Genomic DNA, 26192 nt, shown 5'->3' on the forward strand with positions numbered 1-26192 from the left:
TGTCTATAGGACTCAAGCCATGCTAACAACTTACAAATGGGCAGTCTCTGCCACTACCATTCCTCAGAGTCTTAGCCCATTCAGCCTGCAGTAAAGCCTGTACTCTTTCTTTCTCAGGAGAAAGAAGCTCACCTGTGCTGTGCCAGGGTCTCCTCGTGGCCCAGGTTCACCCATTAGCCCCTAAGGAAAGCAAAACAGAGTAAGTGACTTATGTGTAGCTATAGTACTCCTTGGTTGCATCACACACTGCAAAAGCAGGAAAGGAAATACGCTTTACGGTGCTAAGAAATAATGTATAGGGTCAAATAAATCTAGCAGCAACCATTCAAGACCTCCTTCTCCTCTCCCTCGTAAAAACTTCAGTTAGCAGAATTTTTTTAATCCATGTCCCAATGAATCATCTAGATTCCAGAAGATTTTAAAGTACATTACATCAGGGGTTCTCAAAACTGTAGTCTTTCAAAGGTTGAGGGCTTCAGTTCCTGAAGTCCCTCTCAACATAAAGATTAGGAATTCTGTCAACTGAAGTCCCAAATAATAATAATAATAATAATAATAATAATAATAATAATAATAATAATAATCATCATCATCATCATCATCATCATCATCATCATCATCATCATCATCATCATCATCATCTTTATTTATACCCCACCACCATCTCCCCAACGGGGACTCGGGGTGGCTTACATGGGGCCATGCCCAGAACAATACAATATAACAGAATATAAATAGAACAACAAATCATAACACATTGAACAATACAATAAATGATAATATGCACTACATTACGCAAAGTCAGAAGAACAATAAAACAAGGGCGAGCCACATGAACACTAAGTTAAAACTCGGGGTGAGAAAAGAAATAAGAATAAAAACCACAGAGAACAGGGTCATAAAGTAGTGGTGCAATCTGGAGGACAGATATTGGAGGAGAGCAGCAGAGGGGATGTATGTAGTAATTACTCTCCAAAAGCACAACGGAAGAGCCATGTTTTCAGGTCTTTCTTAAAGGCTGCTAATGTGGGGGCTTGCCTAATCTCACCGGGCAGTGAGTTCCAAAATTGGGGGGCCACAGCAGAAAAGGCCCTCTCCCTTGTTCCCACAAGGTGGGCCTGAGATATCGGCAGTGGCGACAGGAGAGCCTCCCCTGACGATCGAAGGGATCGGGCAGGTTTATGATAGGAGATACGGTCACGAAGGTAGGTGGGTCCCAAACCGTTTAGGGCTTTATAGGTGATGGTCTGCACCTTGAATTGGGACCGGAAAATAAACGGCAGCCAGTGGAGCTCCTTGAACAAGGGAGTGGATCTTTCCCTGTAACTCGCCCCAGTTATTAATCTGGCCACCGAATGCTGGACCAATTGTAATTTCCGGGCTGTCTTCAAGGGAAGTCCCACGTAGAGCGCATTACAATAGTCCAGTCTAGAGGTAACTAAGGCATGGACCACCGTGGTCAAGTCAGACTTCACGAGGTATGGTCGCAGTTGGCGCACAAACATCTCAAGATCCACAGATGAAGAACTACTGTCTTGCATCATGATGCATGGTTTATGTACAGAGAGCAAGTGCTTTCTTGGTCACATCCACATAATTCCTGATTTGATTTACTAAATGACATGTCAAAAGCCTTAGTGCATGGATTGGTTCATATCCACATGGACTACTAGTGGTTTTCAATAAGCTCGAATTGCATTAGATTCCACCAAAGGCCAGTCTACTTTAAATTAGACTTCACATTTTCACTGTTGCACATGAAAAAAGGAAGAGGGCTGTGAAACATATAACTGCTGATAATAGACTTATTATAAATTACAGTCACAAAAAGAAAGTTTGTCACAAAATGAAATGTTGCCCAATGAATGATCCTTGTATAGAGAACAACAGTGCTGTGCAGAGGAATAAATTCTTACCTATAAGATGAAAAATAGAAAAATACTCACCTTCTCTCCTTTGACTCCAGACTCCCCTCTGTCTCCCTGAAAACAGAATGAGAATGAAAAGCCAGTGTGCGGTATTGTAGGAAAAAATCCAATTTTGACTCCAGATAAAAATGCTCTGAGTCCTAGGTGCCACAGTCCTATTGCATGAATAGGATTATTCAGAAAGACATGATGTATGATTGTTGCACCCCAGCCGGAGGTCCACCTTGCTCGCAACTCACACCACAAAAGCAGGCTTGGTATAAACAGTTTATTGGAAAAAAGTAGCAAAGTAAAAACAAAGGTAAATGTATAAAACCCAAAAAGGATCATGAGCCCAAAAGCCAGCCCTTAAATCCCTAAATAGTAGGCTCAAAACATAAACAAGATTCCCAGAGCAAAGTCCAAACATAAGATCCAAAACAAGAACAAACAAGAACCCTAAATAGTAGGCTCAAAACATGAACAAGATTCCCAGAGCAAAGTTCAAACATAAGATCCAAAACAAGAACAAGAACACTCAATAGTAGGCTCAAAAGATGAACAAGATTCCCAGAGCAAAGTCCAAACATAAGATCCAAAACAAGAACAAAGATGCTTGTTATATTCCAAAGACACAGTAAAAACTTGAACAGGACACTGGAAGCTTCACCAGGAACACGTCAGGAGATCATACCAAGAAAGCGATGTTGCTTCATCTGAGAATCTGTCCCAAATCCTTCTCTATTTACCCATTCTTACAGGACATGAATGCATTTCTATGGCCTTGAGCACCCTGTCTCCTAGCCAAAATTCTAAGAGAATGCCTTGGAGGCCGGTTTCTCATAAGCAATCTAGTATTCCGGTCTAATTGCTATTCCTCATGAATGTGAACCCCCTGGCGATTGCTGATTTTCCACATCTCTTTCTGAAAGCCATGAATCTCTCACACTCACTCCCCCACCAAGCATATCAGGGTCAGGCTGATCTGTAAGCTGAACATCACTCACTCCTTTCTCTCCCTTCCCTGTTATGTCAGCCTGCCTCCCAGCCTGTGGGATGCCCGAAGTCTCATTCTCAGACTGCAAAACCCCAAATCCATTGTCATCATCAGGCTGAGTCACAGCAACGATGCTCTCGATACTATATACCAAGACAGCAGTATGAGTTATCTACAGACACTCAATCTATTTTATTTTCATCATCCTTTCTGGTAAAATTGACACAAGGATAATCTTTTCCCACTGTATTTCCTAAAATAATGAGAGGACCCCACCTTTTGGGGGATCCCAGAAATCTGGCAAACATAGTAAGAATTCAGTCCCCGAGAAGGTGAAATTGTCACTGCACTATTGACATCCTTCTATAACTATTGAAGGGCAAAGCTGCAGCAGAAGAATATATTTACCTTTGGTCCAGATGTCCCAGGGAGGCCTGGCAAACTCTGAAAACAATCAGACAAAACAAGTCATAGACATCATAGAATATTTAGAGCACCATAATGAAAAGAAAGCAGTGTCAATCTTCCTGGATGTTGAAAAAACCTTTGAAAAATTGAATTGGGAATTCTTTACATCCATACTAAATAAGAAGGATTTTGGTACCAATTACATATCATGGATAAAAACAATTTACAGCACTCAATATGCAAAAATCCTAGTAAATGGAGATTTTAAAAATTCATGCAAAATCCAGAGGGAAACAAGACATGATTGCCCACTTTCCCCACTATTGTTTATCCTCTCAAATAAATTTTGATGAGGAAAATTAGACAAAACGAAGACATTAAAGGGCAATGAATGCAAAGTTTGTGTGTTTTTTTTAATGTGAATTAATTTTTTAAAAGACCAGCAAATAAGGAAATAATAATTAAATTAGACCCTATGCATGTGAGTTTTGCTAAGATTTGTAGATTAAGGTTTCCCGTGTATTTGAAGTATAATTTAAGAGGCAGAGGCTACTCACCTGTCCCGGTGGACCAACGACTCCAGGGGCACCAGGGATACCAGGAGGCCCGGGAGGGCCAGGGGGCCCACTAGTCCCTCTCTCTCCTTTAATACCTTCCCGTCCCTGCCAAAAAGAACAAACAGAATTATATAATATACTAGCTGTGCCCGGCCATGCGTTGCTGTGGCGTTGTCTGGTGGTGTTGGTGAGAAATTGTTGAGGTAGTGGTGGTATTGAATGTCTGTTGTATGGTTGTCTTTATGTTTAGTATGCACACTGAAGTGGATTATATGGCTGTGTGGAGTCAAGATAATCCAGTTCAAAGCAGATAATATAAGATTCTAAATGGGTTATATAGCTGTGTGGAAGGGCCTTGAGTCTACACTGCCATATAATCCAGTTCAAAGCAGATAATATAAAATTATAAATGGGTAATATAGCTGTGTGGAAGGGCCTTGAGTCTACACTGCCATATAATCCAGTACAAATCTGATAATCTGTGGAAGAGGCCTAAGTGAGGCCTGACTGTGCCTGTTCCCTGGGCTGAGGAGGTTGCTAGGAGACCAAGTGGGCGGAGCTTAGCCTTCAAACTGGCAGCAATTGGATAAAAACTACTATTCCTCTCCCTGTAATTAGGACTTTATTTTTCTTTTATTTTTGTTGTATCAACCTAGAGCTGTGCATGATGGGTTGTGTTGTCAAATTTCGAGGTTGGGGGGCCTGTAGTTTTGTTGTTTTGTCTGCTGTCCTGATGCCATCACTCTTTTATATATATACTAGCTGTGCCCGGCCACGCGTTGCTGTGGCAAAGTGGTGGTGGTATTGGTTAAAAATTTTTATTTGACGTTATTTGCATTTTTTAATTAATTTTATTGTAAGTTATATTTTTATTTATTATATTTTATTATTTTCTTGTATTATTTTTAGTTATTTTCTGTTATTATAGTATTTTATTGTATTAATTTTTTAGTGTTTTTTATTATTTTTTATTGGGTTGCTAGGAGACCAAGTGGGCGGAGCTTAGCCCTCTAATTGGCACCAATTGGATAAAAGCAATTATTCCTCTCCCTGTAATTAGGACTTTATTTTTCTTTTCTTTTTGTTGTATCAACCTAGAGGCATGGATGATGGGTTGTGTTGTCAAATTTCGAGGTTGGGGGGCCTGTAGTTTTGTTGTTTTGTGGGTCGCCGTGATGCCATCACTCTTTTATATATATAGATAGATAAGCAGCTCTCTTAGAAGAGATCAATCTAGACTATGCTTAGTTGTTTCTGACTGCGGTTATTTAACAAGGACTGGGGAAAAGGTGTGTCCAAGTCCTGTTATCTGAGATCCTTTATAACTGGATGTGCAATAGATCGAAAATGGGTCCTTCTATACATGCAGTGCTAATAATCAGCTACAAGCCCTCTTAGGGTGCCAGAAACCCTGTAATACAAATTTAGTGATGGCTGGGGAGCTGGTATACACATGAAGGACACCAGGCTGTAGAAGACAATTTCATAGGTTTTGCCTCAAAGACAGTCGAGCTTATTATATTCCCCAGCCTAGAGAGATTGAGCTGTAAACTACAGCCTTCTCCCCACTGTTATCATTCCTACAACCAGTGTCAACCACAGAGGTTTTCTAGACCACTGTGTTTTAAACTTTGGGTCTAACCCAAATGTTGGGGTTCTGAAAAAATGGGTAATCGTGCAAGTTTTTAAAACATCACTGAATGGTTGTATTAGACCAGGCATGGGAAAACTTCGGCTGTTAGGAATTGTGGGAGTTGAAGTCCCAAACACCTGGAGGGCCGAAGTTTGTCCATGCCTGTTTTAGACGTTTACACTAATCTGTTGGGCAGTTTTTACAGTGGTCTCTGCAGAAGATGCTTCAGATGTACTTAAAAATAAAAATAAAACCAGCCTGTTAGGAAGGCTTACTAATGCTGATTTGTTATCAGTAAATGTTTGGTTTTTATACCTATTTTATATACCTATATACCTGGATCATGGAAACATTTCTCGAGTCAAAGGGGTTCTTGAGTGGAAAAGTTTAAGAAGCCCTGTTCTAGGCTGTGATCTTCTCATATAAAGATGGAACAACTATTGCTTAAGTGTTGCATGAGATTCAAACATCCTTTCCTAAGGGGAAAGCATCATATTCTGAGGAAGAATGCAATTTCTCACTATACAAGCCAGAACACATATTTATCTAATATTTATTTAATAATAATAATAATAATAATAATAATAATAATAATAATAATAATAATAATAATCTTAGCTAACTTTCTTGCTAATAAAAACAATGACACCAAATTGGGAGGGATAGCAAATACTCCAGAAGACAGGAGCAGAATTCAAAATGATCTTAACAGATTAGAGAGATGGGCCAAAACTAACAAAATGAAGTTAAACAGGGACAAATGCAAGATACTCCACTTAGGCAGAAAAAAATGAAATACAAAGATACAGAAAGGGGGACGCCTGGTTCGATAGCAGTAAGTGTGAAAAAGATATTGGAGTTCTTGTGGACAACAAGTTAAACATGAGCCAACAATGTCATACAGCAGCTGAAAAAGCCAATGGGATTTTGGCCTGCATAAATAGGAGTCTATTGTCTAGATTTAGGGAAGTCATGCTACCTCTCTATCCTGCTTTGCTCAGACCACACCTGGAATACTGTGTCAAATTCTGGGCACCGCAACTGAAAGGCGATGTTGACAAGCTGGAATGTGTCCAGAGGAGGGCGACTAAAATGATCAAGGGTTTGGAGAACAAGCCCTACGACGAGCGGCTTAAAGAGCTGGGCATGTTTAGTCTCCAGAAGAGAAGGCTGAAAGGAGACATGATGAGGGCCATGTAGAAATATGTGATGGGAAGTCATAGGGAGGAGGAGAGAAGAGAGATGCGGTGCTTCGCGGGAAACACGACCACGTAGGCCGTGAAGCAGCAAAAACAAAACAAAAGGAAAGAAAGATACACCCACAGGCGGCGAGGCCCGCACCTTGAGACCTGGAGACTAGGACGCAGAACAATGGCTTCAAACTGCAGGAAAGGCAATTCCACCTGAACATTAGGAAGAACTTCCTCACTGTGAGAGCTGTTCTGCAGTGGAACTCTCTGCCCCGGACTGTGGTGGAGGCTCCTTCTTTGGAGGCTTTTAAGCAGACGCTGGATGGCCATCTGTCGGGGGTGCTTTGAATACAAATTTCCTGTTCCTTGACAGTGGATTGGACTGGATGGCCCGTGAGGTCTCTTCCAACTCTATGATTCTATGATTACTATGATTTGGAATGCTACTTGTAATTTGAGGGTCTCCCTCCTTCTTTATTATTATTAATAGCTTAAATATGGGAAGGACAAATGGGGTATGTTGAATAACTTGGTTTCACATGCACTTGGCCAAGCAGGGGTACTTACATCTCTTCCAGGTGCTCCAGGTTCACCTCTGTCCCCCTAGCCAAAATAAGGAATACAAAATGTGTTATTCTTCCATGCATCACCTGATATTCCAGGTCAATAGTAGTAAAGCTACAACCTCAAGCATTTTTCATCAGAAGTAAAATGTTAAAGTGATATTCCTATCATGCTCCATTACCTGCTAAATAGCGTATCTTGTAGGATCTGCTATCTAAGGGCCAAACTAAATGTGGGTTGGATCCTATTACCCACTGGTGCCACAACACCAATGAACACTAACTCTTGTACTTGTAACAAACTATATTCTTTAACAGTCCACCAGATATGACGTACAGAAGGTATCAATGGTGGTCTGATCCTTAGATACCGTGTTTGGAAAAAGAGAAACCTTTCTATGTGTCTTAACTTCTTTGTCTGGAATGTAGCTAATGTGCCAATGACTCATGTGACTGAGGTGACTATATATCCTATATACTAACAATAAATTTGTCCTGAGTGTGGATCTTTATGTACCAATACACCATTAAGAGAAAGTATCAGCAAAGCTTGGAAGAACTCCAAGGTTTGCAAGGACATTAAAAAAAATAGAGGAAAAAACAAGTGCAGGTAGAAGACCCAAAGCAATGCAATAACAACTGAACCTGTATGCTGCAGGAAATAATTTAATTTCTTTAATTTATTTAATTTGAATCTTTATTGCTATTAGCTACTGCCAATAATAATAATCATAATAATAAGTTTATTTATATCCCGCCTCCATCTCCCCCGAAGGGGACTCGGGGCGGCTTACAGCAAAATTTTCTTTTTGAGGGTACAAGAAGAAAATTATCCATATTGTGGGCTTTCCTTTAAAACTGGACTAACCCCATGTTCTTCTAGACTGCAAGAAGACTGTATAAAATACTTGAAATGCTTGAAGTGTATGTAGACCATTTACCTTCCTCCCATCTTCTCCAGGTGTTCCATCTTCACCCTGGAAAATAAAATGGAGCATTTCCTTTTGTATCCTATGTTCCACTTACAAGCATAGTTCTAATTCCTTCGACTGCTATAAGATTCAAGGAATACAGTCCCTTGCCCGTGAGGTCTGAAACCTCAGTTCTCCAGCAGGGATCGTGGGGAGGGGGCAGCAGAATGTAACCCATCACTCACATTCTTCCCATTCAGGCCTGGTTTGCCATCATCACCAGTCTTTCCCTAGAAAAAACATTAACCACAGACATTAGCCACAGAAGAGAACCTTTTCTGTGAAGAGAAAACAGAAAGGTTCACAGAGGCTGCACCAGTATAGTTACCAAAGAACACACTTAGCTCCATGTGGAATAGTACATATGCTAGACATGTTCTCACAAAATACCAGTCACCTGAACGCGCAATGAGTTTTCTTGGTTTTCCTTTCATATCATCTTTTTAAATGGTAAACCTGGAGGAGGTTCTGCCCTTATTTCATCGAACTCTCTTTTTATGTAAATAAATCAGGGAACCATTCTACCTGAAAGCCAGGCTATACAAACTGCTTTTCACCCAGATGAGTTCCCAAATCTTTAATGCTATATGTCACAGCAATACATGGTGGGACTCATACAGTGAATTATCCCCAAATACTAGGTGAATTCATAACTACACTGGAATCTGAGACAAAGTCACTGAAGATCAACCTTATCCTTGTTCCTTAGCTTCCACCCTGATTTATTTATTTTGAATAATGAAAAAAAAAAGAGAGAACTTTTCAGCTGACCAATTATCCGGTTTTCCTGTGCCTAGTTTCTTTGGTCATCTTTAATCCAGGTGGCCAAAGAATTGCATTGCTTCTGCATTTACACCTGTGATTTGCTGTGTAAATTTGTGAGTTAGTCCAACACTGGCTGTGTACTAACATAGTAATAATCTATGCCAGATGCACCAAAACATTAGCTAGCGATTCATTGTGCTTGTGCTACTTAACAAGAGCCACCCAACATTAAAGATTGCAGAAGGCTGAGATCTCCAACAATGGCAACACAGATCCTTTTATACACACCACTCCTACTATCACAGAAAGCCATGCACCCAGTCTTTTGCCTCTTTGGCGTACCAGCAGGAAAGCTGAAGACCAGCCTTAAATGCACCAACTACCAATGATCTTTACAAAGAATAAGGCTGTTTCTCAATAACATTCATACAAATGCACAGTTTTTACTCATATTAATAAAACACAATTTTAATATTCCAAATAAGACATAAAACAATCATATTTGTAGTGAAATCCTGTATGTGAAAAAAAATGACAATAGGTATTGCTCTACACTGTGATATGGGAAGATATCCAGTGGATTTAGCTGCATGACTCACAGGCAGACCTGGTGGTCCCAGTGGGCCAACTGCTCCAGGAAGACCCTGCTCACCACGTAGACCTGGGAGACCCTGTAAAAAAAATCAGTGTGAAGAAGACCCTGGAGAAGTATAGCAGAAGAGAATGTCATAATTGTTACTTACTGTAAAAAAAAAAATCATTCTTTTACATAAAAGATATCTTGAGTTATGCTGTCTCCTGCCACTATCCAGGCTAGATAAGGACCATAGGAAAGGAAGAGTAGGATTATATGCTTAATCCCCAGCTCCTTTGACTGCTCTTGTGTGCAGCAAACCAGAAAGAGGCAAATGGTGCCAATTTTTGAATGGAGGAATGTCTTAAAACACTCAACAGAGGCAAATTTGTCCAATTTACAATGCTTGGTGATGGCAGAAAGATTTCACTGGACTGCCACCCAGCAGAGAGCATTGGTTAAGAAGGCCATAGATATGGCTGTAGATCTGGTAGAAGGAATAGTAACATGGGATGGCTTGGGCAGCACCAAGGACTCATATTAGTAATGAGCCCGGTTACCATCTCATCCATTTAATATGTGTTTTCATACCGTTTTGTTCATTCAGAATACACAAAATGGTACACCCCCCTCCAGAACAGAAATATCAGTGAAAAGAAAGGAGAGTGGGAATGGTAAACATTTGGTCGGCTGGTTTTTGGTGCTCTGCAGCAGGCCCTGGCAGGCGCAGGCACTTTGGGCCTGCTCACCGCACACACTCTCTCTTTCCAAGGCAGGGCTTACAGCTTGGCAGGTCCTGGCAGGGCCTACAGCTGAGTGCTGAGCACCCTGGCAGGGTTTACAGCCGAGCACTGAGCACCTCTCTCTTGGCACTCTTGAATGTAAGCCCTGGCAGGGCCTGGTGCTTTGCCTCTAATGGGATGAAAATATTCATTTTTTGGACCTTAGATGGAAAAGCTCATTCAGAAAAGCCCCCATTTTCAGGAGATGTGCTTGAAAATGAAAATGGGGCCTTACGAATGAAACCAAGAGGAACAGATAGTGATTCTATACAAATGCACAAAACTATCTATTATTCCTCAAGCTAAGATGGTAGACTTGATGTTTTTCCAATGGGAGAATGTATAAGATGGAAATGAATAAGGTTTAATAAGTCCTGGAAGTACTGAGTTTATAGTGTATATAAATCCTTAGCTTCTGCTACTGTCAAACATATGCCAAAGGTTTTCAGGAGGGTGGAAAGAATGTGAACAGAAAGAATGGTAAAATAAATAATTTGAGAGCAGTAGAAAATAGAGTGAATCTTATGAAGGAAATCACAGATCAAGGTCAAATGATTGAGCCCTTCTCCAAAAGGGCCTGGATGAATGGAGAAAACTAGTTCTGACACTCATCAGAAGAGATGATTGCTGCCAAGAACAAAAGCTATTGCCAAACATACTATTAACATGTTCACTCCATACCTACTAATGTCAAAAGTATGTTTGGTAATAGCTTGCAATGAATGGTAGCAATGGGAGGTATAGAAGTTAGAGAGGTTCCTCAAAGAAATTTCTTGGTGTGTGTGAGAAAATAGGACTTCCAGATTAAGGGAAATGAACAGATAAGCTGAAATTTGGAATCTGGATGCATTATTCTCAAAGCCCATGTCCATCCCCGACTCCAGGAATCTTAGGAGGCCCTGTAGCTTGGATTTTTTTGTAGTTAATTACCTTTATGTAGCACCAGCATGAAAATGCTTTTCAGGATAATGTGTATATTTCAAGAGCAGCAAGAGGCCAAAGTAGTATGGTAGCAACCAGTTTTGGTCAACAGCCTATATTTAAGGACAGGCTGTGCACAGTTTCAAAGCAACTCAGTGCTACCAAGTCAGGTCTGAGTAGATGTGGGCCTTGAGAGAAGAAATTATGTAGAAGGAGGAAAATATAAGCACTGGTGGGAGAGTTGTAGGATTTTGGGTCTCTGGGATCACTTAGGAGCTTTAACTATTTGTGTTTTTCCTTGCCAGATTTCCCTGAGCAGCCTAAAGATGAGATGGGAAAAATTGCATAATGGTGACATGGCAGCTGGGAAGCCAGGAAAATAGTAAAGAATCTGGAAATTAACCTGGATAGCTGTGTGCTTCTTTATGATGGAAAGGAAGCTATGTATGCGGAGAAGGAAAATTCTTAACTGAGGATGTTCTGGGAACCTTAGATGTGCTTCAAAGTAAAACAGCAGTCTAGGTTTGGATGGCTTCAAAAGTGGCAATATAAATCACATGGCTCCTCTTCACCATGAGAACATCCCAGGAAGAAGACTTGTGTTTGAGTATAAAGGCTTTAACAGATTTTCCTGAAGTTTTCTCCTTAGAACCAAAGTAGATAGAAAGAGTGTTGGATGAAGGGGAGAAGATATAAAGCAGGTAAAGAGAAAATCGCTTGCTAGAAGGAGAAATGTATAATATAATATAATAGCTGAGTACAGAGAGGCATGAAAGAGAACTAGCTGGACAAAGGCAAGGGGAAATACTGAGAAGGGTGAGCTGGAGTATAAGCCCATAATTTCGTTCTTTCCATCACAAGACTCTTGCCTAGCTTAGGCACTGACAGAAGATAACCCAAAACTGGAAGTCTCTTTTGCCACATGCAAAGAAAAAACAACTTCCTGATGCTGCTACTATTTTACTCATTTATATCTCACCTTTTCCCCAATAATGAGACTCAAGTGAGTTTACAAAATACTACCATCTTAAATTAGAAACATAAACATCAGTTACACTCAGACACATCATTTTAAAAACAATAAAATAATCTATACAGTTGAAACCATTTAAAGTTCATTAAAGGCAATATCAAAAAGCAACAAAATTGCACAACACATTAAAACCCTCTTAGAGAAATGTTTGGCAACTGAGATTAAGCAGTACGAAATATAATGTTAGTATAGAAAGAAGAGTCATGGAAAATAGCATGAGCAATACAAATTGATAATTTGTCTTCTGGTAGACTTTCTAGAGAAATCAACTCAAAGAAAAAGAGAGTGAGATCAACTCCATCCCATCCAGGTTTTTCAACAGTTAACATAACACCTTCAAATTACTAACATAAATTCTTTTAATGACACCCAGGAGTAGTTCAAACAATGAAGGTTGTGCCAGCACAACACTGAAAAATGTAAATTTCCAAGTAGAGCTCGAATCCTAAAACAACATTGGAGGGGAAGAGGTCACTTCATATTGGAGGGCTCTCATACTTACATCTCGGCCAGGGTCACCCTGCTTCCCTTGGTCACCCTAAGGAAAGAGAAGAATACATAGGCCTGATCAGAAATCAGTGAAACATAAAAAGGAAAGTATGGTATGTAATGTGTGAGTACTATGTTAGTAATGTAATATTATCTTCTATATAAATAACTTTTAGTGGCACTTGTTATACAAGCTGCCAAAGAAGGGGATTATGGTATCTTATTAATATCAATCTAAATTGGATTTGATTAGAAACAGTGGTAGATCATAGCCCTCTAGAATCTCTTACGTTTACTAATAGTATATATTACAATGAATACTTTACTTTAGGTATCCACTACCTGTATTCACTTTAACTACAGCAGTATGGTTCTTAACATAAAGGAATACACTCAGCAACACTTACAAAGGTATTATGGAAAAACTATTCCTATTCATAGTTTCAGTGTCAGTTCTGTCAAATAGAAATCAAAACCAGATAAAGTCTTATTGTTGACTTAATAACAATCAAAATCTGATCAGAAATCAGACATTTCCCTGTTCTCAGGCCTGCCTCACTGTAGTTGCAGTCTCCAATAGCATGTATGTAAGCGTTGTGCTTCTTAGGGTCATGGCAGCACAAGGGAATTATTTTCAGAGACACGAAGACTCACACAATAAAATACTACACAAAATCATAATTTTAAAAAATTGGACTCTCAAGGGGAAGGCATCGTAAGTGTTCAGATCTTGTGTTTAGACTCAGGTGTTCAAACTAATACAAAGTGAGTTTCACTTATGCCTGCAAATCCAGCCTGTGTCATCCAGCAGTGTCTTAAACGGATATAAGAACTATGCAACTTACAACTGCAGCAAGGTGACTTCAGGCAACATTTGCTAAAGAACAACCCAATTGCTGTAATAACAAATGCAAGAAACATTATGGTATACTAGTATGTTTGCTTTGAATGCTCATGAAACTAGAAAACAAGGAAGCCTTCCAGCTGCAAGACTGGGGCACTTGTAGTGTCCAGTGTAGTTGCTCAATTGTTCCATGTAGTATCTTGGCAGAAACTCGCCAGAATAATTGGCTAGACTTAAAAATAAAGTGGCAGTGATTTAGCTCAAATCTGTCATGGTCATACACAGTTATCCTTCATTCTTACCCTTTGGCCTGCAGGACCCGTTTGCCCAGGCTTTCCATCTTGCCCATTCCGACCATCTAAACCTGGAGGGCCTCGGTCACCCTAAAGGAAAATTTGAAAGTAAAGAAGAGAGGACTTTATGTTTTGCACCTTTGGGAGATGTCAAATAAAAAGTATGAAAGATCTAGACAACATTTGAAAACAAAAACAAGCCAATATTTTGCAACAAAATAATCAAAAGTTTTGAGACAAGAACCATAATAAAAAAATAAAAAGTTGATAACTTCAGAAGCATTTTCGAACCTTTAAGCCTCTCCAAATGCTCTCACCCTTCCTTATGTCCCCTTTTGGGTGAATCCCTGTTTAAATACTCATTGCTCATCTCCATTCAATTGATTCTTTCTTTGCTCAACTCCCTTTAACAAAAATGTCGTTGGTTATTTTCAAATATTCCTACTCCACCTTCCATCTCTTCTTGCTTGAATCCCTGCTCTTAATCCTGCCAACTCTATCTGCTTAAATAGATCCTTGCTGGAAATTTTCTTTGCTGAAATACCCTTCAGCAGAAATGTTAGTCCCTCAGACACTCCTGGGAGAATGAGAAGCACCTTAATATTATTTTACAATATTTCATTACAATGGACATATAGTTGTCCCTCCTCATTTGTGGTTCTGATTTTCACAGATTGGATTATTCACAAATTTGATTTAAAATTGTATGCAAATAGTCACAGATATTACATTAGATTAGCATTTTCATCAAATTCCTTCAAGCTAATGTTCCTTATACAGGCATCCATCCCACACCCATTCGCTGTCTAAAGTCACATGCATGCCCCTATATTCATGTTGCAGGGGCTTACATTTTTCAAAATACATACCAAAATTTTGCATTAGGTAACAAACCTTGCATTTATACAAGAATACCATATAGACAACTTGATATACTCAATCAGTATAGTTCCATGGTTCTTTCCATTACTCTGCCCTTTCTTTCCCCACATTTTCTGGCATATGACTTTAAGTGAAAGCTTCCTACCTTCTCTCCTACTGGGCCTCGATCTCCAGTGTCACCCTGAAAAATGAAGTACATGTCTTATCATAAATGTCTTATTAGAAGTGAGCAGTGTGCTTTTAAGAACCACTGGGAAAGTGGGATATATTGTTCCTTTCCAAGATGGACAGAAAAAGACTTACACGAACTCCAGGGAGACCTCTGGGACCTTCAATTCCCTGCAAGAATGGACAAAAAGAGGTTTCTCTCTGCAATAAGCTATGAGAAGAAAATACTGCACCCCTGCTTCTTATGCAGACAGTCCTACACCATGTCAAGGCCAGCTGAACTCATTGTTTTATGCCTTATACAGCCGCCTTACTCAATTTATGCCTTTTTTCCATCTCCCCTCAATTTACCCCATAATCAAACCCTGCCTGTACTCACTATTTACTAGTAAGTTTCTTAATCAAAAAGCATACACCACTGTGTATCAGAATGATCAGGATCAGAATGATAGTGGTTGTGGTGATTTTATTGTCTGCCTTTCTATCTAGAGGTTATCCTATATGATTTACAATGAAACCATATTAAACTCATTCTAAACTACAGCATCTGCTTGCTGTCTTACCATATCCAAAACTTTTCTTCTCTAAGCTCTACTTGTCCATTTGCCCAAACTTCATTTGAAATATATCCCTTTACTTTTAAATGTCTTGTTGGACCTATTAAGATGTGCTCCAGTAAAGAACTTACCCGTTCTCCTGTCAGCCCAGGTAAACCGGCTTCTCCTTTCACACCTTTCATCCCATCCTCTCCTGGGTCTCCTGGATCCCCCTGAAATGGAAACAGTCATGCAGTGCTACCACAGTGATGACCACAATGTGAACAGTTTTGAAACAGGATTAATCAAATTCATGGAGGATAAAGCTATCAGTGACTACTAGAGATGATTGCAATATATTACCCCTAATACTAAAGGCAGGAAGACTGTATGTGTGTGTGTGTGTGTGTGTATACACACACACATATATACATATATATGCACACACACACACACACACACACACACACACACACACACACACACACACATATATATATATATATATATATATATATATATATATATATATATATATATATATATGTGCTGGGAGATAACAGTGGGAGTATTGTCTTCATGCCCTATGACCTTTCTATAGGCATCTGGTTGACCATTCCAGAAAATAGGATACTGGATTAGATAAACCTTTGGTTTAGTACAACTTTTCATATGTTCAAACGTTTTCCTTCTCTGATTTGACTCTAAGGAAAATCTTTCTTCTGAAGCTGTTATTCACATTGGGTGCCAATGGAGAACTTCTTCCCATTAGAAAGAGAAGAGGATGAACTTTCTTTAGAAAGACAGCATAGGACAGTGGTTCTCAACCTGTGGGTCCCCAGGTATTTTGGCCTACAACTCCCAGAAATCCCAGCCAGTTTACCAGTTGTTAGGAGTTCTGGGAGTTGAAGACCAAAATATCTGGGGACCTACAGGTTGAGAACCACTGGCATAGGAGGAACAAGTTGAATTCCTCCTCTGTGATCACACCTACTATGATCCTGATAATGTTATTTGCATTTTAAAATATCCACTCTATGTATTATGCACAAAGAAATACTGACTGTCACATCTAATTTGACCCTGAAATGCCTTCCTTTTGTAGACCATGCTATTGTTCTTTTCCAGTCTTCCAAAGGGGACACAATCCAAAGATCACAACTTTCCAGCACTATAGGATGCTGGGATCTCAACACAGGATTACCTTCTCGCCTTTTTGCCCTCCTCCTACAGCTCCCACACCAACCTGAAGAGCAGAAAAGGAGAGCAGCATGTCAGAATCTTGCCACTGTGAAATCAAAACAAAATGTAGGAGAGAAAAACATGTAACTTACTCCCTGGCCCGGAGGTCCTGGCAGTCCCTGCAGGGAAGAGAGAATGGTAAGGATTAAAACACTAGGTGGGGAATCTGTAGTACTTGGAATACAGTGTTCCCTCACTACTTCGCAGTTCACTTTTCAGGGATTCACTGTTTCACAGTTTTTCAATAAACTCTAAAAAACTATTATAAATAATAAAAATTACAATTTACAGCCTAAGGAAGGGAGGAAGAAGAAGTCAAAGGGAGCCCAAGCAGCAACGGGAAGAGAAGGAGGTGATTTATCAACACATGATTGGTTGATAAAGACTTAAAATAGTGTATAACTACTAAAATAATGTATAAATATTAAAATAAATATAGTGTTCCTACTTCGTGGATTTTCACTTATTGCGGGTGGTCCTGGAACCTAACCCCAGCGATAAATGAGGGAACACTGTATATCTAAGCAAGAGTAAAGGACTGTAATACATGTTTGTCTGCAAGAAGGATAATTCTTGATGAACGCTGTATATGTGCACACATTCAAACATATCCATCGGGCACTGTGTTGGCTCTGGGTCTCTTTCAGAGCATTTTGCAGAAGATGAAAGCCAAGAGTATCATGTAGTCAGACATGTCCACCTAAATTAGTCTTTTCTATTTGATTCATAACATCTATATCCTGCCTTTTTTCAATGGCAGAATGGAGAAGTCTCAAGTTGTCTTTCACTTTGACAATCAGAGAACCTATGGTTCTCCAGAAGTTGTGGGACTCTATTTCCTATTGGCTCCAGCGAACATTCCCAATGATTAGGGATTATGAGAGTTGTGGTTTAACAATATCCTGAGTCCTCCAAATATTGTTGGAGAACTTCCTTCATTCTCAAGTAGATCTGGTTATGCTCAGTACCTAGATTATGTTGATCAAACTCAGAGCTGCTACGTTGATGCTCCAAACTACTACCTTTTCCTAGAATCCGGATGTCAACTCCAGAAGCAACATAAACAGTATTTAACATCTCTACTATATAGCATACTAGTGTAATATGGATGACCGGGGCAGTAAGACTGGAATGGCTACTTACAGGATCTCCTCGGTCTCCTTTTGAGCCTGTTGCTCCAGGACTGCCCTGTAAGAAGAAAAAACAACATGGTGAAAACAGGGCTAGATAACAAGGCATGGCAACAGAGACGGAGGAGTAAAATGTATTCTTACATTTCTCCCATCTTCACCTGGGTCCCCTTGATCCCCCTTCTCACCAGGTGGCCCTCGATTCCCTGGTAGACCCTGTGATATGAAAGACAAAACAGAAAGTAAACATGCAATAAAGTCACATTCGAGGGGGAAGCTAGGGGCAAAGTCTTATGGGAATGCTAAGGAAAAATTGATGTAATCAGTTCAAAGTGGCAACATAACAACAAAAGGCTCTTAAAGCTCAGATAACTGCAAAATGTAATGCTGATAATCATTCAAACTAAGAGTCACCAGGTTTGCCCAAGGACACAGATGATCTGTATATCAAAATTATAAATTCCATTCCCAGTAAGCAAGACCAGTCAATGGATGAGGCAAATGACCATTCAAGCTGGGACCAGACAAGAGGTGGGAAGAAAGAAACACTCTGCAGAAACTACTCTGCGTCTTCAAATCCTTCATTCAGACCACAGAGTTTTTACAGGAATGGATTATAAGATCCAGCACTATAAAACATGCTAACCGTATGTCGCATAATTATTTCCAGTCATTTCTATTCTCTGTATACCCCAACATGGGTGTTTCACTTACCCGTAGTCCTCTGTCTCCTGGTTTGCCAGGTGGACCTGGTTCTCCCTTGAGGAAGTAAGAGAAAGAGAGAAGTGAGAGAATACTCAAGCATATCAAAATCCATAACAAATAAACAAACAGACTGTTACTTACTGGAGTCCCTTCATCTCCCTTGTCACCTCTTTCCCCCTAGAAGGAATAATTCACAGCAGAATAAATGCTTCCATCATTGCTATTATCACTTCAACGAAATGTTTTCAACAGGCCCCATATTTCAACTCTCAGAACCCCACATTAATATGCTTGTTAGGTAATGTGATCCCTTTACTCTGTGCAACCTAAAGCATTGATATTTCAAAGGCAGTGTGTATGTTACAAACACATTTTTGCCAGAATTAGTTGGAAGGTAACTTGGAGTGTCTTGAGGAATTCATTATAACTTTTTATTGATAATGACGATAATGATGAAACACTGGTTTTATTTCATGCCATGCACTTTAGATCCAATAATCTAAAAATACAGTTTTGTCTCATTGCAGCTACCATATTTACTCGAGTCTAATGTACCCTCGAATCTAACGCACACCTCAATTTTCTAAACTCTGAAACCTAAAAAAGTATTTACCATATTACGCAAACCTAATATGCACCCTAATTTTGGGAAGATAATTTAGTCAAAAAGGTGAATATTAGAACTGAGTAAATAGTATTTAATTCTCAGTGTAAAAAACAGGACAGAAAAAGTGTTTCGCTCAGCAAGGAAACAAAAGTATTTTGTTAAACATTTGGACAACCAATTAAATATCATAGCTCAGCAGATAAGGCAAAACCTTTCGATCAGAGGTGAGGGAAACCATAGGTGAGGGAAACCCTTGTTTATAAAAGACCTACAATATGGGATTCAGCTACAACATCTCTAATAAATGCATATCTAGCCTCTGAATTCATACCCTACTTACTCAAATCTAATGCTCATCTTTTTTGGTTAAATTACCTTGCCAAAATTAGGGAGCACATTAGATTTGTGTCATAAAATAATCTGAGTGCTGAGCCAAAGCAAAAGGGGAAGCTGCTTAGAAGCACCTGGAGCTCCTATTGGACAGATGCCATCTTTAATTTAATTGCCATGGTTCAATGCTACCCAATCTTGGGATTTGTAGTTTGGTGAGGCATCAGCATTCTTCTACAGAAAAGCTACAGCCCCCGTGACTCTATAGCATTGAGTCAGGGCAGTTAAGTGGATCCGTTCTACAGATGCACCCCAAGATTTTATTTTCCATTGCTGAAAGCTTTGGTACTCTAAAATTTTTGTTTTTAAAGAAGAAATTCTAAGTAGGTAGCAACTGAAATGGCCAAATTACAAAGAGTGCACTTTTTGCTGCTGTATATTACATTTGTCAGTAAATACTTTTTTTGGTTTAAGGATTTTTAAAATTGAGGTATGTATTCCATTTGATGGCACATTCGATTCGAATAAATATAGGTATCTGATATCTGTGAAAAACTGGTTGTGCAGGAGAAAGACTCATCTAAAGAGGAAATGAGTGCTCATTGCTGTTGTGTGGATAACCTCTTTAAACCCAGTTTGCCTTCTAAACCCAGTTTGTCCCTCTCAGTGGACAAGGAGAATGCTCAGTGTTGGCAAGAATGGAGAATTCAAAGAAATATGGTTATGTGCCTAGGTTGTCCTGGCACTTTCTTGTAAGGTCTCAACATTGCAATAATGCATGAGTGGTCTTTCAAATGTCACTGGGCTTCAACATGCATCAGGCTCAACCAGCAAAGCAAATTGTTTGGAGAAATATGACCACAATTGGAGCTGGCTTTCCATAATTAGTGCAGCTTATGGTAACTGATCTGAATGTTGGAATTTTGTCGATGACATTGGTTTCTACATATGGGGCTAAACACATCAGTAAGTAATGATTAGGTTGAGATATATTTTTGGTGTGCAAAAACTAATTATGGACTAGAATAATGGGGATAGTCCTTCCCCTCTCACTCACATCTTTTCCTCGTGGGCCAGTCTGTCCTGCAGGCCCTGGTCTTCCTGACTCTCCCCTTTCCCCGGGGTCTCCTGGGTCACCCTAAGTAAGAGAAATATATTCCAAGGGAAAGTCAATATTGTCAGTTCAAATACACCTTAGGAGGCAAAAATTACTGACCATTATCCACTTGTTTAGTCTTCTACTAGTCACCTGTACCCAAGCTATAGAGAATCACTGCCAGAAATGACGTGTCATGTAAATGCCAATTGTGGATGAGGAGTTTGGGATCACATTCAGGCTGAACAATGAAGCTGATTGTGGGATCTTTGACCATCACAATCTATCAATACAGTACTATCTTCTCTTCATAAGAGAAGATAATCCACTTTTCTGCACCTCCCCTTCCTGATAATCTTCCTGGAAGATTATCATTGCATCCCTAGTGTCTGAACCTGAACCTTTTCTACCTGATATAATCCCTTGCTTGCCTCTTTGCTGGATTGAATGTGAAACATATATTTTATAAGTGAGTAGCCTGCAGTCATTATTTCTTATATTTCTGGAAGATTATGATTGTATTTCTTTATCTTGACTTTCCTATTATATATATACACACACACATATACATATACACACATATATGTAATTCTACTTTTTGTAATTCATAATACATTTTTAAAAAATCTGTGCAAGCATGTTTTCTATAGCATACTTGAAATCACAACCATACTATATCACATTCTTATAATAATAACCATATAGGATCACATAATATTACACGCAGGCAAATCCCACCTCCGAAACTAGGATCCCAACAACATCCTATAATTCCTTTCATTCTATCTGCAGCATTTACCTTTGGGCCAGCTTTACCAGTTAGTCCAACAATGCCCTGGTTGTTAGGAAAGAAGAAACAAATCTTTATTATAGTTTTGCATCAGGAAAACAAGACGCTTACAGAAGTGAAGTAGCTTCATGAAAAAAGTAAAGGATCCTAGCTATCCATCGGCTGGAATGAGCCACCTTCCTACATGTCAGCATTTAGGATTGCTGTTAAGATTTGTTTCGCATTAGTAAGCTCTGAGGCTGATTATAATGACTTTGTTGGAGCTGTGGGCCAGAATACTGCATTCAGGGCAGTTCACTGGGTTAAAGCACTGTTGGGAAAGGTTACCACCACAGAGCAGAGCCAGAGCCAGAGCCAGAGCCAGTCCCTCCCCCTCAGGGAAAAGAGGGAGATCAGCATAATCCTCAGGGTACACAGCTAGCCACTTGGTTGCAGAGTCAGGAAATAAGAAAAAAAAGCTCACCCTGTCTCCTTGTTCTCCTTTTGGACCAGGTGGACCAGGTGCACTGAGTCCCTGAGGTCCCTAAAAAAGAACAACAAAGCCTTTAATGACCATCTTGCGGATAAAATACCTTGCATAAGAGCCGACCTAGATGCCATCATTTGAGCAGAGGTCAATAATGAATGCCCAGCAACTCTGTGAGTGGGATTACACTGCATGCATTTCAGTGGGTGAGTATTGCTGATGTGGGTCCCTCTTGGCTTATCATCCATGGAGGAGAAGTAATTTGACTTCAACTACAACACATTATTAATGCATCCCTCAGGGAGGGGGATTTTCCATTCTGTTTAAAAGAAGCAATACTTAGACTACTGCTGAAAAAACCTTCCCTGGATTCTAATAATTACAAACTAGTGTCTAAGCAACTGTCCCAAAACCTGCAGTAGTAAGCATCTCAGTTTATGCCAAAAACCAAAAAGAAACAAGTTTTGCATGTTGCATCGTCACAATCAGTGCTGAGATATATGTTGATAGTCTTGATCCCCAAAGACACTCACACGTTCTCCTTTGTTCCCAGTGGCCCCTCTCGGCCCAGGTGGCCCCTCTGGTCCTTCAGAGCCCCTTTCCCCCTGAGAAGGAGAACAAGATCACAGCTTCAGTACACCAACACTCTTGAATCCTATTAATACAAGGCAAGTATAGCTGCTTCTGGAGTGCTACAAAAATACAGACATGAATCCACTAGAAAAAGGAGAACCAGAATAGGGTTGAGATAATTCATTTAAGGAATTTCTCTTATGCAAATAATCACCAAATGTGGACATTCTTACACCATCTGTTCTATCAGATCCCTACTTGGGACAGATTTGTTGCTACGTAATTACCTTGTCTCCTTTGATTCCTGAAAGACTGGTAGCCTAGAAGATACAGATTTGAGAAAAAAACCTGTTAGACCTTTTCTGTGCATACACTGGCATTATCACCTTGTGAAACAAAAATTTATGTGCATGATTACAGCTGAATGGAAACAGCTAAGTGATATCAGGATCTCCCTACTTCAGGATGAAGAGAATAATAGGATGGTGGTGGTGGAAGTGATGGTGCAACAAGCTTTAGATAGTTATCCAGTCATGCAACCTTCAGTGTGCTTCTCTGGTAGTCCTTTCTGTCAATACAAAATTGTGGAGTCACAGTGTCTGTTTAGCTAAGCAATACTTACTGGTTTACCAGGTACACCAGGCTCTCCTTGCTCTCCCTGTAGAAAGACGTGACACAAGCTCAGAGACTCCAGAGAAATCACAAAAGGGGATAACTGTGGACTTTATTAACTTATCTACTATCAGACTACATGGCAATTTTAGATTCCCTCCCTCACTAATGGGATCAGGACCCTAGCTAACGGATAGGGGCTAAATAAATGAAGCTGTCAGTCAAGCTAAAATTTAACTCATGGTCTCAGAAGTTGTCACTGGAATAAGGACAATTCACTTCTGGATTTCAATCAGTTTAAAAAGAGGAAAGGTCTACTGCTTTTAGCTTTGTCAGCCTTTTCTGACTGACATGACTAACTAACCATTCTAAATACTGTGGGCCAAAGCAGCACAATTTACAGCTCATGAAGCATAATTCAACAGCCAACTGTGAGAATTTGGTGAATCACGAATGATATAGGTCAGCTGAAAACAATGATGAATGCCAAACATGATACTCAATTTCACATAAATAATGTAGTCCTGCGACCAATTGTCCCACAGAATGAAGTATAAAACCAAAGTTTTCTCAAAGTTGCATTGAAAGTAGCCTTAACTTCTTTATTGGGAGAGAGGTGGGAAATCATCCTTTACAATCTCCTCAGTACACTTTCCAAGCTAGAAATCCAGCTTGGGAAACCAAGATTTGCCGAACCTAGGGATGTCCTGTGGAATAATGGCATTTTGATACATGCCAATCTTCCATGAACGTGAGAATTTTCATGAAGATCTGCAGTCAGTCCACTTCAGTGCACAGCAATTAGAGCTGAACATTAGTGATAATGCTGTTGGAATTAGTTAGAAACAGTGTAGACACATTACTGTCAAGCAATGTTAATAAATAAAGGGCTAGTCCTATTCTCAGTTTCCTTCAGCATCAAAATTCAGACTGAGGATATATATATGTGGTATATATTAAAGAGTTCTTACCCTTTCCCCTCGAGGCCCAGGTGGTCCTGGCGAGGCCTGTTCCAAAGATCAAAGGCAGACACAGGGCAGGTATCAATTAAATACAATGGACAAGATAATAAACAAGTATAAGATTGGAATCTGAGGTGGGAAGAAGAGGCTCACAGAGAAACCCATCACAAGGTCATCTCCCACCTCCCAATTCCATTTTAAACCATGCTTGTCTTCAATATTTTGGAGCTGATAAGTGGAGACCTTCTTTCCAGACGCAGGTTCCCAACAAACATAGGGTTATTTTCCACCTTTAGTATGGCTTATAAATATCAAACCAAACTAATGACATAGCAACTGTAAAATGTTCTAACAACACACTTACTCCTTTTCTGAATATTTTAAATATTATTCGGCTCACAAAACATTATCTGGGCTGTTCAGATTAAAAGAATTGTGTATGTTGTTCCCAACCAGTAAACATGCTGTCTATATAAATCTTGCAGGAGTTGCAGTTTGTTCTTATTTAGCTTTTTGAGCATCACCAGGTATTTGACCTAAAAGAAATTCCACACTTACATCTCTGCCTGGTGGACCAGTGCGGCCTGCAGGTCCTTGTTCTCCCTAGAACAAAAAGAAAAATTACAAGTTTAGCAGGACCAAGAAGACCATCTTTTTCATCTGGGTATGAACATATACACTACTGAGAGTTAAAAATAGAACCACATCCCAGATGTGTTGCCCAGGATGCTACACATAGGTTTAAATTTTTTTAATTAGCCAATTATATAGATTCATTTCCATTACAATAAGCTTCCATGTTCTCAGAAATTGAAATAAGTCACTGCTTTTCCATCCAAGAATGTATTGCTATGTATAATCTGATGCCTGCCAATACCCACCAGCAAATCATCACCAAGTTTCATACTCACAACACCTGGTTGGAATTTAACCCAATAAGTAATTGAGAAATTGAATGATAGCTTAGTTCTGCAGCATAAAAGTTGGCCCTAGTAAAAGTATTGCTCAGCTATGGATACTGATTTAATAAGTGCTTGAACCCACATCTCCTTGGTCCAAGTCTACACTTAATCAACTACACCACATTGCTCTCAGGGATGCCTGCTCTTGGTCCATAACCTAGTTAGCCTTTAGATATAGCTGGTTTAGGCTGACAGGAATGTACCTTCTCTCCTTCAGGTCCAGGTGATCCACGCTCTCCCTACAAGAGAAAATGAGAAAATGTATTGTGTTCTAAATATTTTTATTCTGACACAAGCCAATATCCACTAATATTTGTGGAATATTTTCCATAAGAACCAAGATATGTTATGTATTCTGTTTTCATTTAGAAACACAGGAGAACCAGCACAAAACTGAATAGAAGAATATTCAGCCCAAGTCTCTATATACTGAAAATGAATCAGATGATTGAACATCAAATAATGTAACAGAACAGTCTTCCCCACAACAAAAAGCATGTTGCTTACAGGGTTGTGGAACCTCTAGTCTAACACCTTAGGAGGAGGCCAAGTTGGGAAAGGTTGTGCCGGAAACATCTACAGAAAATCCTTCCACTTACAGTTTTACCCACATGCCACCAGTAGTTTTTTCCTGTCTTGATAGCATAACTGTGACTGTCCATGACAGAGTATTGCCAGGACTATCCAGTGGAGCCAGATCTATTATCTCTTGATCCATCTACTGCTCACTTATTTCAGGCTTCTTACCATCATTTACTAAACCATAATATTACTTGGTTTAAAAGAAAATGATAAAATTATAAATTTCAAATACATATGGCAGAGGACTTCTGTGAATGTGGAAAATCTGTGATTATCTCCAGGATCATGTCAGGGGAGGCAAGGGACTAGGGAAGGGAGGTGGAGTGCCACCACCCTCTCTGTGGTCCTCAGGGAGTTGCTTACTCTTCCTGCCTCTTTCATCACCACCCTTTTTGCCCCACTTTCCTGCAACCAGAGTGCAAAGGCTGGCTGCTCCTTCCTGGTTTCAAAGGCACTAAGGGAGGATACATATGTGTGAAAAGGGAAACGCAAATCATGTACATCATGAAGACTGTGGTCATATCATTCCACTTGAAAGGAGAATAATCATTCAGTCCTCAAGTGCTACATATTAATTGATAAGACAGTAATGTAGTATACAGATGGTTGAAACATTGATGAC

At 39.7% G+C, this 26192-nt stretch overlaps 1 protein-coding gene across 1 annotated transcript in view; it reads right to left on the minus strand.

The window, feature by feature from the left end:
- col7a1 (collagen type VII alpha 1 chain) overlaps positions 1–26192 on the minus strand; it is a 168985-nt gene that overhangs the window by 62796 nt on the left and 79997 nt on the right. Inside the window, exons 46-73 of the mRNA XM_062969358.1 lie at positions 25192–25227; positions 24585–24629; positions 24036–24071; positions 23075–23110; positions 22740–22772; positions 22413–22484; positions 21877–21936; positions 21423–21458; positions 20585–20665; positions 18732–18767; positions 18600–18644; positions 18030–18101; positions 17899–17943; positions 16800–16874; positions 16718–16759; positions 15666–15746; positions 15113–15148; positions 14955–14990; positions 13937–14017; positions 12804–12839; positions 9591–9662; positions 8412–8456; positions 8197–8232; positions 7260–7295; positions 3870–3974; positions 3313–3348; positions 1947–1982; positions 133–180 (exon numbers count right to left, since the gene is read on the minus strand). Coding sequence (XP_062825428.1) covers positions 133–180; positions 1947–1982; positions 3313–3348; positions 3870–3974; positions 7260–7295; positions 8197–8232; positions 8412–8456; positions 9591–9662; positions 12804–12839; positions 13937–14017; positions 14955–14990; positions 15113–15148; positions 15666–15746; positions 16718–16759; positions 16800–16874; positions 17899–17943; positions 18030–18101; positions 18600–18644; positions 18732–18767; positions 20585–20665; positions 21423–21458; positions 21877–21936; positions 22413–22484; positions 22740–22772; positions 23075–23110; positions 24036–24071; positions 24585–24629; positions 25192–25227 — 1434 coding nt within the window. The remainder of the gene's footprint in view (positions 1–132; positions 181–1946; positions 1983–3312; positions 3349–3869; positions 3975–7259; positions 7296–8196; positions 8233–8411; positions 8457–9590; positions 9663–12803; positions 12840–13936; positions 14018–14954; positions 14991–15112; positions 15149–15665; positions 15747–16717; positions 16760–16799; positions 16875–17898; positions 17944–18029; positions 18102–18599; positions 18645–18731; positions 18768–20584; positions 20666–21422; positions 21459–21876; positions 21937–22412; positions 22485–22739; positions 22773–23074; positions 23111–24035; positions 24072–24584; positions 24630–25191; positions 25228–26192) is intronic.

The sequence above is a fragment of the Anolis carolinensis genome, chromosome 2 (genome assembly GCF_035594765.1).
Source record: "Anolis carolinensis isolate JA03-04 chromosome 2, rAnoCar3.1.pri, whole genome shotgun sequence".
Classification (NCBI taxonomy): Eukaryota; Metazoa; Chordata; class Lepidosauria; order Squamata; family Dactyloidae; genus Anolis; species Anolis carolinensis.